At 32.5% G+C, this 18,114-nt stretch overlaps 1 protein-coding gene across 2 annotated transcripts in view; it reads left to right on the top strand.

Annotated features, from left to right (window-relative positions):
- The first annotated feature begins 239 nt into the window (after nt 1-239).
- LOC127732958 (threonine--tRNA ligase 1, cytoplasmic-like) overlaps nt 240-18,114 on the top strand; it is a 36,608-nt gene continuing 18,733 nt past the window's right edge. The window contains exons 1-9 of one of the 2 annotated variants that reach the window (XM_052242187.1): nt 240-368; nt 4,063-4,128; nt 9,577-9,758; nt 11,293-11,408; nt 14,212-14,341; nt 14,572-14,689; nt 16,050-16,114; nt 16,821-16,899; nt 17,462-17,608. In XM_052242187.1, the coding sequence (XP_052098147.1) occupies nt 312-368; nt 4,063-4,128; nt 9,577-9,758; nt 11,293-11,408; nt 14,212-14,341; nt 14,572-14,689; nt 16,050-16,114; nt 16,821-16,899; nt 17,462-17,608 (960 nt within the window). In that variant the 5' untranslated portion in view covers nt 240-311. Of the gene's footprint in view, nt 499-4,062; nt 4,129-9,576; nt 9,759-11,292; nt 11,409-14,211; nt 14,342-14,571; nt 14,690-16,049; nt 16,115-16,820; nt 16,900-17,461; nt 17,609-18,114 lie in introns of both variants that reach the window. The other variant, XM_052242186.1, reaches the window with a different exon arrangement.

The raw sequence follows: 18,114 nt of genomic DNA, 5'->3' as shown, positions 1-18,114 counted from the left end.
ACATAAATTTACTGTATCTAAATATTCAAATACGATAAACTGTGAAAAAGACAATCAAATTGGGAATAAACATAGGTCTATATTAGTTTTAATGTATAAGACGAGTTTATGTCAGTTTAATAACAAGTTAAATAATAGATGTGACCCAATTATTGATAAAATGCCGATCAATATACATGTATTACTATTAGAAATATCAAGATCATTTCGTGTATTAGTCCCTGTTACGGGGTAACGTTCTTTCTTTTAAGCAGTAACCCAAAACGGATCCGGAAAAGATCACAAAACCTGCGCATTGGAAATATAGCAACATGACAGAAAACGTGGAAAAGAAAATGGAAAATATGGATATATCTTCAGAGAAAAAGGCATGAAGAATTTTTTGTCTCGGCAATAACTTTCTGAATTCCAATGCTTTCAAAATCAATTGCGCTTCGTCTGTCGAAGAAGATAGGCTCATCTTATAGCCGTTACATGTCAGCTTGGTCATCGGCACTGGTGTGTGAAAATCCTTCTTGTTTCTGATCGTTCGACACTCTGGGGTTATATTTACATAGTTCCTTTTTAGAATACACTTGCAATGTATATATAATGAAAGAAAATGTGTATGAGTAAATTGAGTTGCATCGTTTGACATGTAATTGCATCATCTTAAAAGGGAGACAAATCTTCCTTTACACAAAAAATATGAAAGTTTGCCTGCAAATAAATGGCATCTCTTTCTATATTGCATCACATATTAAAAATCGTAGTCCTGAAAATAAATTGTACTTTAATTGAGTAACAGTGGCATCTCTCAAAATTACAGTCTTTATTATCAATATAAGCTGTATCACAAATGTACATACACCTCATCGCTGTTCATGCTATTTGTCCGCCATTACTGGACATCACAAAGGTTCCCGTAAAATGAATATCTGACGCCACAATGGAAAAGTGATTGTTGTATGACGTCAATAGTTCATGTACCTAAACTAATTGAACTTTTGACAAAATAAATAAATTGTGTGTTTCCGGTTTCCTGACCCTACCTCTGTTTCCGACGCCGACCTGAAACATTTTATTGACAAAAATTTTTTAAAATATTAAAATCTGGATTTTTCGGTCTAACAGGATCCGATTATTCGTTTAGAATAATTCAGGTCTTCAAAACGTTTGATAGTCACGACCAATATGGATAAGTAAAGGGTTTCAAGGACCAAGATTTTAAATAAACAAGCATGGCTTTTTTGACAACCGTGTAGTGTATTAGCTATCAAATTTGCGAAATGTGATCACATTGACGCAAAATATAATGACATTGATCCCAGATAATTACATTCCGATGAATCTTTTTTAAGAACATCATGATGGACCTAAAGTTGAAAAAGTAGGAAGTTGACACATTTTGTCCAACTTCTTTGCACATGTACAAGACAAGATTTTTTAAATATTTCTATATATAACGTGTATAATGAATAGTATATTCAGTATGTATACATATATTAACAAAATCTCTTCTTGTACCTGTGTTTCTTTAGATCAAAGGTCAGAATCGTTTCAGGTTGGAAAACTGTATATATCGGTTAATTGACAAACAATTTTAGAGTAAAATGAGTTCAATTTACTGCTGAAATCAATCCAGCTTTTGTTGTAAAAAAGCCCTTACGAATGTTGTACAGAATTGTGCTCAAGACTCAACATAAACAGCTTTTAATGCTTTTGAGTTAATGACGGCAAGGGGGCAGACAATGTGTAAAGAGAAAGAGGAAAAGAAGCTTTCCCCAGTAGGCAGACATGGTGTAAGATTTATGTTCATTTATAAATGAATCTGCCCCTGCACCATATCTACTTTTATTATGTCCCACCTAGGGGAATTATGTTTTTCGGGCTATGCGTCCGTCTGTCCCGCTTCAGGTTAAAGTTTTTTGTTAGAATTTTTGATGAAGTTGAAGTCAAATCAACATGAAACTTACATTTGTAGTACACATGTTCCCTATAATGATATGATCTTTCTAATTTTAATGCCAAATTAGAGTTTTGACCCCAATTTCACGGTCCACTGAACATAGAAAATGATAGTGCGAGTGGGGCATCCGTGTACTAAGGACACATTCTTGTTCATTTATATTTTTTCTGGCTGGTCCCATAATTTATACGAGAAAAGGTAAAAAATTCATATCTGCAATTTATTTGACCAGTAGATTAAGACATAAATTTTGCATTCTCACTCTTCTCAAAACCTGGAATTTTAATATTGTCAGAACCACCCACTCTTCAAGATCACATTCTGTCAAACATCAAAACACATCTGTATATTAAATAAAGAGGATGCAAGGGCAAAGTATTACCCCTTGAAAAATCATAATCAACAGTTCACAGTATTTTTAAGGGGTACTTATCTTTACATTGTAAGGTTCAATGAGGCCCAACATAATAACATACCATGCCAGATTTCACTGCCATTTTTGGTTTAAGATAATCGACAAAACCATATTCCTATTAGGACCCATGAAATGCATAAAATTTGCATTAAAGTTTATTTTCATATTTCTGACACAGAACTAAAACAGAAAATTAAATAAGCTGTATATTTAAGTACTATTCTAAATATCAAAGAAGCAGGCACATCAAACGATTTGATTTGAAACCTTTTTCTGCTTCATTAATAGGAAAAAAATAATTTCATAACATAAAATGTTTTACCTACCTACCCTACCTTTTTTTTTTTGGAGGTGAAATAGGAAACACAATTTATTTTGGCCTTACTGGCTCCTCATCTCCTAATCATAAATGATTTATTTTTTTTTAACTTTTTCTAATTTAAAAGACAATCGATATTATTACCGTTGCAGTCAAGAAATGAAAATTTTGACATGGGGAAAATGTTGGCACCAGAAATATAACCAGCAGTCGTATTTTATTGCCAGATAAAATTAAAAAATCACAATTTGGTACATTGGCGAAGTCCAGCAGGGTCCCTGCCAAGATCTTAACAGGCCAACTACAATGTACCTGCTGTGAATCTATAGAGTCTGAAATTGCTGTGTAGCAGAATAGACACGCCAACATACGTACAATAATTTGACACACTCCTTTATAAATGAATTAATGACAGTATCATGACAATGTGACCCTTAAAAAGACATGAGAGTAAACAAAGGAAAGGAAAAGAGAGGCAAAAGATACCAAAGGGATATTAACACTCATAAGTCGGAAACAGAAGGACAATGCCATGGCAAAAAATGAAAATGATCAAAATATAAACGGTATACCAAACACAACAAAGAAAACTTAAGGCTGAGCAACACTAACCTCACCAAAAACGGGGGTAATCTCAGGTGCTCTGGAAGGGTAAGCAGATCCTGCTCCGTATGTGGCACACTCATGTAAGTTCAAACTTTGTCATACCAGATAAGTTTAATTTGGTAGGTTACATACAAGGAAAAGAGAACAGAATTATGGTTATGTCACTATCTGTCATGTCTGTATAACAGATTAAACTTTAAAAAATAATTTACCTAGAAAATATGTAAATGCTATGAGCCAAGGTTGATTTGAATGGTTTACACTATTACACAAGATCCGAAAGGTCATTGGCCATGTTGGCACAAAATCTGTTAAGCACGTAAATAAGCAATGCCTATGCTCTTGGCCATTTAACTTCTGACACCTGTACAATAAAACGTATAACGTATATACTCAGAGCTAGTATTAAATTTAACTTAATTTAGCAATGAGTTATCATTTCATTACAAAAAGATTTAACAATAGATATGGAAAAGAAATGGTACATTTTGAATAAATATAAAAATAAGAAGATGTGGTATTATTGTCAATGAGACAACTCTCCACCAGAGACCAAATGACAGAGAGTTAGCAACTATAGTTCACTGTACAGCCTTCAATAATGAGCAAAACCCATAGCATAGCCAGCTATAAAAGGCCTATCCTTTCTTATGTATATCTTTATTAAGGGTGCAGGACCACACTTCTGAGCACCCTTAATAAAGATACCCTGCTCTTTTCAAAAGCTACAGGATACCAGTATATGCAATAATTGTTATAAAAATTTTACTTCAGGTTGGTGAAGGCAAGAAAGGAAAGAAGAAAGGAGGTGGTGATCATTCACATCCTGCATTGAAAGAGGTACATTGTAATTACTTTAAATGCAAATTCATAAGAAATCGTGGTTATGACGATTTTTTCATTTTCACCTCTTTAATTTTTTCATCAAATCTTATTTGTAAATGTATTTCTGATAATTTAAATCTTTTTGACTAAATTAATTAGATGCAAACCGGTGAAATGTAAGAAAATAACTTTGAATAGACCGATCAATGTCCGGTTCAAAATAGTTTACCTGTCACCTGAACAGGTAATTTTCAGCTGTTCGACAACTAATTAGCCTTGATTAAAATGAGAAGGTATTAAAGTAGGGGTTGTTTTGATAGTACTTAATGATCATGTCACTTTTTTGACCGGAAATGTGTGGCTGTTAAAGGCAAAAGGTTGGGTCAAAAAGATCGCGAATTATGTTAAAATGACCGTCTCTTAAGAAAGCCCTGAAAAATAAAAAGTAGATGACCGTTTCGTGCTTTGCCCAGCCGGACTTTTACTGGACATTATACAAATGTCTGGAATATATGACCGTTTTGGAAGCCTTTGTCTGATCGGTTGTCAGGGTGAATTTCCAAAGTTCAAAAACTTTTTTAAAATTCTAATTATATATTTCATGGAAGAGCAGAATAAAAATTTTCAGAAGTTGGAGACAAATTACCCTAGATAATACTTACAAAAAATTTGAAGTTATGCATTTATAAGATCCACTTGTAAGGTCTGTCATCAAGGGTTTTCAGTAAAAATTAAAGGGGGTGTTAGTGCACTATGTGTCTGATTATTTTTAAAAGAGTTATGCCCCTTAGAAACATTAATTATATGGAAAATTGCATCATTAGCGCTCTCATGTGTACAAATCTTGCCAGATTTTTATGAAACTTATATCATAGGTTAATATCAGCGATGTCTTGGACAAGTTCGAAAATCAGTGCCGAATAAATTATTTTTCATAGTATGTCACATCCGTTTGCATACGAAAAAGGGTCGAAAAAAAATATTCCCTTGAATTTGACAGTTGTAGTAAATTAATCCTACATTTCATTGCAGTAAAAAAATTCTGAGTCACAAACATATGTCTTTGGTGTTTCAAAGCACCATTATTTTTTTATTTGGTGTTTCTATATAATATTTTGGAAACTTGAGGTTACATGGTTACTAAAGCTTGTACACAGGAAAAATAGGTGTGAAAATTTGATTGGTTAACTTCCAGTGATGGTGATTTTCTTATATGCAATGAAATGTTATGTGAAATTTTGTCTATAGTACTGGACAGGATATAACTTTATTTCTCTATTTGAAACAAAGATAAATTCTGCACAATTTTTTGAAAAGTGCAAATTTAACAAAGACTAATAGGGGAAAATCAATGGTGGTATTACACCTTGAATTATGTCCCTTTGAAATATTGATCATATGGAAAATTGCATTTTTAGCTCTCATGTGTATAATTCTTGCCAGAATTTTATGAAACTTATATCATAGGTTAATATCAGCGGTGTCTTTGACACTTTCCAAAATAAGTACTGATCAAATATTTTTAATGAGTTATGCCCCTTGGAAAAATTAATTATAACAGAAATGGCATTGCATTTGCTCTAAAGCCTTTATTTCTCTAAGATATTTATAAATTGTTTTAAAGAAAGAAAAAAAAGTACTTTTTTATACGACCGCAAAAAAATTTTGTGGTCGTATATTGGTATGACGTTGGCGTCGTCGTCGTCGTTGTCGTCGTCCGGCGTCGTCGTCCGAATACACAATGGTTTTCGCACTCTAACTTTAGTTTAAGTGAATGGATCTCTATGAAATTTTACCATAAGGTTCAATACCACAATAGGAAGGTGGGGATTGATTTTGGGGGTTATGGTACCAACAGTTAAATAATTAGGGGCCAAAAAGGGGCCGAAAATAAGCATTTTTGTAACTTCCAGACATAACTTGTGTGTTATTGTATGGATCTCTTTGACATTGTACTACAAGATTCCATATCACAAAGGGTCGATGATGGGATTGATTTTGGGGTTAATTTCCTCGAAATTTTAGGAATAAGGGGCCAAAAGGGGGCAAAAAACAAGCATTTTTCTAGTTTCATGACAATAACTTGTGTGTAAGTGTATGGATCTTTCTGAAATTTTACTACAAGGTTCCATTTCGCAAAGGGAAAGCTGGAATTGAGTTTTGTGGTAATTGCCCAAAACGTTTAGTAATAAGGGGCCTAAAAAGGGGTGAAAAATAAGCATTTTTTAGTTTCTAGACAATAACTTGTGTTCAAGTGTATGGATCTCTCTAAAATTGTATTACAAGGTACCATACCACAAAGGCAAGGCTGTTATTGAGCTTGGTTTGGGGGGGGAAGGGGGGGGTGATGAATCATAGGGGGGGGGGTCAAAAAAGGGGTAATTATTTTTTTTCGTTTAAGGAATAAGGGGAAAAAAGGTTAAAAAACTAGGGTTTCCATTTTAATAGACAAATAATTGAGTAAAGAACATTATTTAAAAGCAGTGTAAGGTTGGTAATTCAAACTCATTTAAATATCTTACCTGCACTATGTTTGAATTATGTAAATTGGAAATTTGCCAATTATTTTAGTATAATAAACTTCATTGGAAATTTGCCAATATAAAATTTTGCTGATGAAGGTTTTTTGTTTACCTTTAGTCTGACTATGATGTCATTTTCTATTTTAATAGCCTTATGATGTAGTTAAATTTTTTTTAATACTTTTATGATGTATTTTAATGCGCTTTTATGGTTGCAAATTTATTGTTTTAATATAATAAACTCCATTGGAAATTTACCAATAGTTTGTTTATTTTTAGCTATGACTATGATGTCATTTTCTATTTAATTTTAAAGTTACAAATTAATTTCAGTTTTAAATATTATTGTAAAATGTTTGCCCAAAACATTTATTAATAAGTGGCCAAAAAAGGGGGCAAAAATAAGCATTTTTTTAGTTTCCAGACATTAACTTGTGTTCAAGTGTATGGATTTCTCTGAAATTGTACTTAAAGGTACCATACCACAAAGGGAAGTGGGTCAAAAAATTTTGGGGGGGGGATTTTTTTTCCTTTTTTTTTTCTTTAAAATTTTCCATTTTAAGTTGGTTAATTCTGATCACAAAGAGAAAGTTGGAATTGAGTTTGGGGGATAATTGCTCAAATGTTTAGGAATAAGGGGCTAAAAAAGGGGTTAAAAATAAGCATTTTTTTTTTAGTTTCCAACAATTAATTGTGTTTAAGTAATTGGATCTCTGTGAAATTGTACTGCAAGGTACCATACCACAAACTGAAGGCTGGGATTGAGTTTGGGGGGGCGTGATGTGTGAAAATTTTCCACTTAAAGTTGGTTAATTATTTCTGATTTAGATATAAAAGCAAATAATAATGATGTGGTTTGATTTTATCAAAAACTTAAATTGAAGTTATGTATATTGTAAATTTAGGTTACATTGGAATTTAAGAATTGGCTTTGGGGTAGGGTTATGGCTCAAACCTTTAAATAATAAGGGAAAAAAAGGTGAAAAAACAAGGGTTTCCAGGTTAATAGACAAATAAGTACAAAACATTATTTAAAAGCAGTGTAAGGTTGGTAATTCAAACTCATTTAAATATCTCACTTACACTGCTTTTAAATTATGTAAATTGGAAATTTGCCAATAACTTTATTGTTAATAAATGCATTGGAAATTTGCCAACAATTTTAGTATAATAAACTTCATTGGAAATTTGCCAATATAAAATTTTGCTGATGAAGGTTTTTTGTTTACCTTTAGCCTTGACTATGAAGTCATTTTCTATTTTTATAGCCTTATGATGTAGTTGAATTATTTACTTCTTTTATGATGTGTTTAAATGGGGTTTTATGGTTGCAAATTTATTGTTTTAGTTTAATAAACTCCATTTAAAATTTGGTAATAAAAAAAAATTTTGTTTATTTTTAGCTATGATTATGATGTCATTTTCTATTTTACTTTTATGGTTGCAAAAAAATTTTTATTTTTAGATATTACTGTTAAATGATGCTGATTAAGGTTTTTGCTATGTTTAGCCATGACTATGATGTCATTTTCTATTTTAATATCTGTCATGATGTATTTAAATGGGCTTTTATGGTTACAAAGGAATTTTATTTTTAGATATTACTGTAAAATGTTGCTGATTAAGGATTTTGTTTATTTTTAGCCATGACTATGATGTCATTTTCTATTTTAATACCTTTATTATGTAATTTCCATTTTTAGATATTACTGTTAAATGATGCTGATTGAGGGTTTGAATGCTGGGATTGATTTTGGGGGTAATTGCCTCCAAATTTTAGGAATTAGGGGGCAAAAAACAAGCATTTTTCTAGTTTCATGACAATAACTTGTGTGTAAGTGTATGGATATTTATGAAATTGTACTACAAGGTTCCATATCACAAAGGGAAAGCTGGAATTGAGTTTGGGGGTACTTGCCCAAAACGTTTAGGAATAAGGGGCCAAAAATAAGCATTTTTCTAGTTTCCAGACAATAACTTGTGTTCAAGTGTATGGATCTCTCTGAAATTGTACTGCAAGGTACCATACCACAAAGGGAAGGCTGGGATTGTTTTTGGGGGTAATTGTCTCAAAATGTTAGGAATTAGGGGCCATAAAGGGGCAAAAAAACAAGCATTTTTCTAGTTTCATGACAATAACTTGTGTGTAAGTGTATGGATCTTTATGACATTGTACTGCAAGGTTCCATATCACAAAGGGAAAGCTTGAATTGAGTTTGGGGGTAATTGCCCTAAACTTTTAGGAATTTGGGGCTTAAAAGGTGCAAAAAACCCAAGCATTTTTCTAGTTTCCAGACAATAATTTGTGTTCAAGTGTATGGATCTCTCTGAAATTGTACTGCAAGGTACCATACCACAAAGGGAAGGCTGGGATTGAGTTTGGGGGTGATGAATCATAAGGGGGTTTCAAAAAATTTGGGGGGGGGGATTTTTTTTTCCTTTTTTTTCTTTAAAATTTTCCATTTTAAGTTGGTTATTTCTGATTTATATATAAAAGCAAATAATAATGATATGGTTTGAATAGGTAAATTAAACATTTTTAAGTTCTTAGACTACTTTCATTCTGTGTGAGAAACCTATGCTGTGTCAAATATTTAATTACAATCCAAATTCAGTGCTGTATCAAGCTTGAATGTTGTGTCCATACTTGCCCCAACTGTTCAGGGTTCGACCTCTGCGGTCGTATCAAGCTGCGCCCCAGCGGAGCATTTTATTAGTTATTGCCCTTGGATAGATGAAATATGTACAATGCGGGGGACATTTGAACTCTGTTCTTTTATTTAATTTCAATTGGATATCAGCCTGTAAACACCATTAATCAATCAATCTTAGAGAAAACTACAAAATGTCTATATAAATTAAAAGGAAATTGAACCAGTTGAAATTTAATAATTGCCTACATTTGTAAATGACAATGAATGACTTGTTTTGAAAATTTTAGTTAAGTCCTCCTCCAGAATTTTTGGCATACAGACTACAGCTATGGGATAAATTAAAGAAAGAATATGATGAATTTATTGCTGCACAGCCAAATACGCCAATCAAGATCACATTACCCGATGGTAAACAGGTGGATGGAGAATGTTGGAAAACTACTCCATATGAAGTGGCAAAAGGCATCAGGTACATTTGTGTTTGTCATTATTCATGTTATAGTGAGTGGGTATGAACATTAGTATGCCTTGATAGTTATAATTATCAAAATATCCTGAAAATGTAATCATTTCTTTTGAATGGCTTTCTTATACATGTTATACCCTTGGAGTAGATTACAGTGGCACATACCTACTGTTGTAAAGCATGTACATGTATGAAGCAATGAAAACAACAACCTAACATTACAAGTTTACAAAAAATAGATATTTAGGTGTTATTATGTGGCTTAACAGTAAATTGGTACCTTAAATTTGACAAGATCAAAATCACCTAGTACACTTATAAAAATATGAATGAATATGCGTTTTCTGTTAATACATGTACTAGTATTTTAAAAACAAAAATTCATATATACTAGATATATCCAGTTTATTTTTATACGACGGTCATATATTGGTAACACGTCGTCGTCGTCCGAAGACACTTGGTTTCCGGACAATAACTTTAGTATTAGTGAATAGAAATCTATGAAATTTAAACACAAGGTTTATAACTACAAAAGGAAGGTTGGGATTGATTTTGGGGGTTATGGTCCTAATAGTTTAGGAATTGGGGCCCAAATAAGCATTTTTCTAGTTTTCAGACAATAACTTGTGGAATGGTGTATGGATCTCTCTGAAATTATACAACAAGTTTCCATACCTCAAAGGGATGGTTAGAATTGGCTTTTGGGAGTAATGGCTCAAACCGTTTAGGAATTAGGGGCAAAAAAGGGGGAAAAACAAGGGTTTCCTTGTTAATGGACAATCACCTTTAAGCACAATGTTAAATTTGGATTACCTCCCTTACACTGCTTAAAAATTATGTATAAAGAAATTTTGTATTGTCTTGAGGTGATTAGCTGTCAATTTATTTTTAGAAGTTACTAATAAAAATGCTGATTAAAGATATATTATTTTTAGACATGATTATGTATGTCATTTTCTATTTTAAGACTTTTATGATGTATTTAATTGGGTAATTATGGTTGCAAACTCCATTGGAAATTTGAATTGAGATAATGACCATATCTTGAGGGAAAGGTTATATTTTTTTGGGAAAAAGGGGAGGGGGGAGGTGAAAAAATTGGGGTGGGGGGTTAAAAAGAAATTGTGGGGGGGGGGGCAATTTTTTTTTCTCATTACAGATTTCAGAAATTAAAAAGTAATTTCTTCAAATATTTTATTTTTTTGTAACAAAAAAATGGGATGGGGTGAAAAAAAAAATTTGGCCAAAAAAAAAGGGGGTGAAATTTTTTTTTTTGGGGGGGGGGGGGGTCTATTCACAACAGCATTTAATATAAATTCAAATCATATAACCAATTCTAAGTTCTTTGACTACAGTTATTTTGTGTCAGAAACCTATTATGTGTCAAACATTTAATTTCAATCCAAATTCAGACCTGTATCAAGCACGAATATTGTGTCCATTTTTGCCCCAACTGTTCAGGGTTGGACCTCTGAGGTCGTATCCAGCTGTGCTCGGCGAAGCATTTTATTATGATATTTATTCAATTTTACAGCCAGGGTTTAGCAGATAACTGTGTGGTTGCCAAGGTAAACGGAGATCTTTGGGATTTAGACAGACCATTTGAAAAAGATGCTAATTTACAACTTATCAAATTCGAAGATAAAGATGGTAGGTTGTTACAGAAATTTGAAAAAATGGTCTGTTTTGTCAAGTACAAATTATAAATATGCTGATTAACCAACACAAGAGTGTAATACATAACTGTTATAAAGAATATCAACACAAGGATTATCTGTAGTTCAGTCTAATACACATACAACTAAAAAATAAAAAGAATAGTAAACCTGATACTAATGTTATTAATAGATTTTGAAAATAAAAACCATAGCATTAACTAAAAACGAATTGAAGATGAATGTGTCGACAGAGTGAGCATATCCTGTCTTGCAGGCATCATACAGACTCATTTATAATGTCACAGACAGAGTGAGCATCTACTGCCTTGCATGCATCATCTAGACTCATTCATAATGTCACAGACAGAGTGAGCATCTCCTGCCTTGAATGCATCATCCAGACTTATTTATAATGTCACAGACAGAGTGAGCATCTTCTGCCTTGCATGCATCATCCAGACTCATTTATAATGTCACAGACAGAGTGAGCATCTTCTGCCTTGCATGCATCATCTAGACTCATTTATAATGTCACAGACAGAGTGAGCATCTCCTGCCTTGCATGCATCATCCAGACTCATTTATAATGTCACAGACAAAGTGAGCATCTTCTGCCTTGCATGCATCATCTAGACTCATTTATAATGTCACAGACAAACTGAGCATCTCCTGCCTTCCATGCATCATCCAGACTCATTTATAATGTCACAGACAAAGTGAGCATCTCCTGCCTTGCAAGCATCTAGACCCATTTATAATGTCACAGACAAAGTGAGCATCTCCTGCCTTGCATGCATCATCTAGACTCATTTATAATGTCACAGACAGAGTGAGCATCTCCTGCCTTGCATGCATCATCCAGACTCATTTATAATGTCACAGACAAAGTGAGCATCTCCTGCCTTGCATGCATCATCCAGACTCATTTATAATGTCACAGACAGAGTGAGCATCTACCATCTTGCATGCATCATCTAGACTCATTTATAATGTCACAATAGGAAATACTTGTGATAGATCATTGAAATTTGATATAAAGTTGCATTACTATCGGTACATATCAGTTTGACGACCATTCAAGGCCCTCCCCCTAGGTCATGGTCTAGTGACTTTGAATTGATTAAACTTTCAATGTTTAGTTTTCTGAATAGGATCTACTTGTGATAGATCAATAATATTTTGTATGAAGTTGCATTACTATCAGTTCATATCAGTTTGAGAACTATTTTGAGGCCCTGTGCCCTAGGTCATGGTCCAGTGACTTTGAATTATTTATCAATTTTCAATGTTAAGCATTTTGCTTCAGTCAGTTTGATAGGAACTAGGTCAATGATATTTTCTATTAAGTTGCATTACTATCAGTACATACCAGTTTGAGAACTATTTAGAGGCCCTGTACCCTAGGTCATGGTCCAGTGACTTTGAATTAATTAGCAATTTTCAATGATAAGTTTTCTGCTTAAATCAGTTTGATAGGAACTACTTGTGATATATAAATGATATTTTGTATAAAGTTGCATTACTATCAGTACATATCAGTTTGACCACTATTTGTAGGCCCTGCCTACTAGATAATGGTCCAGGGACTGAATTAATAAATCATATTGCTGTCCATCAGATTATCTTTTTCTAATTTTATGCCGACAGGCAAGACATATCTCTGTGTTGACAGTTTTTTGATTATCAATATTGCATGTGATAGCTCCACACTTATTTTTGGCAAACATGTTGATAAACACAATAATCCAAAACTATATAGACAAATCCTACGTTGGCATGTGACATGATTTACGTACTTCAGCAGTTGCATTTGCCGTCTTGTATCATTGAAACAAAATTGATTAATAGGGTCTGTTTTTTGGGTCCAAATTAACACTTGGAATCATGTTAACAATGTTGAATAAATTACATTGCATGATTAAATAAATGTAATTAGACTATAAATATCACTTTAGTTAAAATTAACATAACAATCAAAGTCTCTTGTTACACATGAATCACTATCCTCATTTTTAAAGAAAACTTAATTATAAAATTACAGTTGACAGTCAAAACAATTTTTCTTGCAATGTGTTAGTTGTTAGTGAACAGTGTGACAACATATGTTATGCAACAGGACTTGACATAAGCTCAAACAGACAGATAACTGGTGCAAGTTTCAAACTTGAATGAAATTCTAATGCATTGCACGAGTGTTCTATTTCCTGTACAGATAATTTATGCAAATTTGGTCCTGTGAATACCTCTTTTATCAGTGCATTCTGTGCAGTACTTTTTAATTTATTTTAAAGGCCAAAATAATTAGATATATGAAGGACCTATCTTGTTAGAAGCGAAAACTTTGTCATTCCTGATGATGCCGATCTCAATCCCCATATGTGGCATTCCACACAGTGAATATATAATAGAAAACTTTAAAACTAAATAATTTATACATTGTATTATGAAATCCCATAAAACTAGATGCTACCAACAGTTTACTATATTCTACAGATTATTTTGTATGGTGCATTTTTTCAGTTGATAATTAATTAATAAAATCTAAAACATTCAGGAATAAGATATCTTGTCACTATTGAGACACTCACTTTGTGACAGTCATTCATCTTGTATTTGTGACCCGAGTCATTGTGCCAACCTAGTCTGATTATTATCCTCAAGAATTTAATGTTTGCTCTATAATAATCATTGTATATGAAGGTTGTTCCCTTGAAATCTGTGTCAAAAAAGTTGCTCGGTGAAACATATGGTATAAATTATATGTTAAATAAAATATTTTCTTCTTGTTTTCATAGGTCAGTATGTGTTTTGGCATTCAAGTGCTCACATGTTGGGAGAAGCAATGGAGAAGTTATATGGTGGACACTTGTGTTATGGTCCTCCTATAGATGGAGGATTTTATTATGACATGTGGTCAGAAGAGAGGTAAGTGGAATTGGTCATCTATGTTATGGCCCATCTTTTTTTTATAACACATACTTTCAAAGTATCATTGAAAATACTCATCTTTGAGAATTAAGGTTATATACCTTCTGAATACCAAAAATTAATTAAACCATAAGTGGTCATGACATCCACTTTCCCAGAGAACATAGCCTCAATAAGTGTATACAAAATAGAACATGTCAAAACTAACATGTGTCTTATTATTGTAGACAAGTATCCGGTCATGATTACCCAGCAATAGAAACTGCTGTGAAATCCATTGTCAAAGAAAAACAACCATTTGAAAGATTAGAAATGAAGAAAGAAGATCTACTTAAAATGTTTGAAGTAAGATTGTCTTGATATGGTGTATGTAAAATGTTTTTAGTAAGAAATCTTATATATGTTAGAATATCAGTCTCTTTGCCAATATATATTTGTAAACTATATCACAAAAAGAAACAAAATTATACTTCGAATAAAGTACTGTTGTTTATACCCTCTAAAATTGGTGATACTCAAACAAATAGAAACTGCTGATGGGTAAGGCCATTTTTATGGCCCCTTGAATTAAAAAATTAAATGCCAAAAAATGGCTTATAGTTCTAATGAATTAAAAGAGTCATATGGTGTATATCAATTATACAGCAACCCAACAGCAACAAAAGCAAAAATACCTACATAGGTGAATATGTGGTCTTTGACAATAGACAGTATGTTAAACTTTAAATTGCCCTGAGTCTAGAAATGTTTTAATTTGAGACTATCAATAATCTGTAATGAATACCAAGTCTCTTAAGTCATTATACACATTAACATATCAATGCAGACAAGCAAGCGTATAACTCTGATAATGTTTAAATGAAAACAAAAAACAAGCTGATTTTACAGTTTGTTCTTATGGTGTTTTGTTACATCACTGTCCCAGGTTAGGGGAGGGTTGAGCGCACACAAACATGTATAACCCACCACATTCTTTATGTGCCTGTCCCAAGTCAGGAGCCTGAAGTTCAATGGTTGTCGTTGGTTCATGCCTTCTTTATGTGCCTGTCCCAAGTCAGGAGCCTGTAGTTCAATGGTTGTCATTTGTTTGTGTCTTGTCATATTTGTCTTTGAAAATTGTTTTGTTATAAATTAGGCCTCTAGTTTTCAGATTTCAATTGTTTCACATTTTTCATGTCAGGGCCTTTTATAGCTGACTATTGTTGAAGGACGAACTGTTACCTATATTTGTTTACATCCACTTCATTTGAACTCAGTGAATAGTTGTCTCATTGGTAATCATACCACATCTCCTTATTTTTATAAGCATTACAATAATAAACAATAAAATTTTTTAAAATTCTTGCAGTCACTGAAAGCAGGTTCAAAGCACTTAACATGCTGATATGAAATTATGCTGTCCTACACCTTAATATTGGCAGCTGTACTTTAGAACAGATTTCATACAGCAATGTTATAAACATTACAGCAAGACATGACTTTCAGCAATGTACATAGAAATTCATTGCTTAAAAGGCCAAAAATAGCCTTATACACTCAAAACTGTATGTTCTCCTTTATAAGTAGTATCCATTGATTGATTTTGGCTAAATTAATTGTGTGAAATTCACAAATAGACAAAATCAATGAAGAATAATGATTTTATTTGAGGTTGCTTGTAGGTTACTGATACCTTTGTTATATCACATTTACTTTCTGTTTACAGTATAATAAGTTTAAACAAAGGATAATCAATGAGAAAGTAACCACTCCAACCACCACTGTCTACAGGTATGTTTGTAATACAGTAATACACTGACAATTATTTATTAAAATCAAAAAGAGGATATGGTGCATCAATTCATGATACAAAATCAGTACGCACATCATAGAAAACCAAAAACAAAGGAACCACCTTATTTGCTGTTCTTTATCTCACAGTTACATTGAAGCCTGAAACATATAGCAAACCTTCTTAGGCTACATCTTTGCATTGCAGAAGCTGTAGGGTAATACCAACCTATTATAAATTATAACTTGCAAACAAATCTAATGAATACTGTTGAATGCCATAAATTCCCTAATAGGCAACATGTAAAACATTGTAAAATTGGGAAAACCTGTTACCATCAGACAGTATATAAAAGGTTTTTCATATGTACTGCTTTTCTATCACACTGGGAGAGAAAAAGATGTCAAGTTGCTTTATAAATTTTTGTTTATGGTAAAAGGGAAATAAGGCATGTAAAATTTCCGAGAAATATTTTAAGGTATGAATATCTGGATGAAATACAAATAAAAGGAAAAGGTGCTTAATGTTTTTTTTTTTTTAGTTAATATCTTGTACCCCATATAATACATTTGTAATATAACATTATTCAAATTGGAAGGTACCATACTAAGATTTTCTTTGCAATGAAAATGAACTTTCGGAAGATTTATAATGTATAATTATGTACATGTAGTATTCATAGTTAACCCTAATTATTTTCTATAGATGTGGACCATTGATAGATTTATGTAGAGGCCCACATGTTCGACATACTGGTAAAGTAAAAGCTTTTACAGTCACTAAGGTTAGTTCACAAATTATAGTATATTTTTCCAAAGTGTTAACAGATGAAATATATTAAAACCTGTTGTAGGTATTTCACAGACTGCATAAGTTACAGGTGCTAAAGTAAAATGTCACTAGCGGCTTTGAATAAGAACATGTTTTGTTTTTTTTAAATTGATAGGCCCTGAATATGTCTTTATGGCCTTTCAATGAGGCCCTGAATATGACTATGGCCTTTCAATGAATTAGCTGTCATACTTCATTGCACTGTTTAAAAAGCAAAGAAGGAAGAAATTTCATTATTTTATGAACAGTTATACATTTCAAATTTTATACTTTCAACTGTTGAACTTGGATGTGAAGGAAATCTTTTTATTAAATTTCTTGTCCATTGAAGTGTTAGGCAACTTCCTACATACATCTCTCCATTCTGAACTCTAACCCTATGTGGTAATAGAGGTCTTTGTGTTGAATTTTACCATTTATCTTTTCTTCATATTATTCTGTCTCTTTCTAGTGAGGTGAAGGCTGATATTTAATCTTAAGTTATACTTCTGAAGTTATATTAATTTATATTACAGAATTCTGCCACGTTCTGGGAAGGCAAGGCTGATGCTGAATCTCTACAAAGAATTTATGGTATATCTTTCCCTGATACCAAACAGATGAAAGAATGGAAACATATACAGGAAGAGGCAGCCAAAAGAGATCACAGAAAACTGGGAAAGGTATATATAAGTTTATGATATAGTATCAAATATTTCATGTTTATTTCTTTGTAATAGAAATGCAAAATATGCTGATATTTTTACTGGTCTTCCTTTATAAATACGCCTAAAAAGTAAACCATTTCTGATGAGTAAAAAAATTATTGCATTTTATACTTATCCTTTTTCAAAGTTTGGTATGAACTAGAGAGGTTTCAAGTTAACCAATATTTGCACACATGCAAACAAAAGATAAACCAGATTGCAGAAATTGACATTGCTTCCTTGCTGTAGGCATTAGATCTCTAGGAATTAGAAGAAGTATCATTAATGTTTCTGACATATTTGGTACTATATAATAATAGGATTATTGCACTGATATTGGAGAAATTGTCTCTTATAGTTTATCATATTTCACTAGCAGGCTCCTACAATATCACGGCCACCAATCCAACTAAGTCATACACAATTAATATGAAAACAAGTGCGTTAATCCGACTTCCGAGTATGCAGTAGAAGTAATAAAC

Source organism: Mytilus californianus, unplaced genomic scaffold (genome assembly GCF_021869535.1).
Source record: "Mytilus californianus isolate M0D057914Y unplaced genomic scaffold, xbMytCali1.0.p SCAF_3, whole genome shotgun sequence".
Classification (NCBI taxonomy): domain Eukaryota; kingdom Metazoa; phylum Mollusca; class Bivalvia; order Mytilida; family Mytilidae; genus Mytilus; species Mytilus californianus.
Note: the sequence above shows the minus strand (reverse complement) of the source record. Positions and strands in the feature narration are given on the sequence as shown.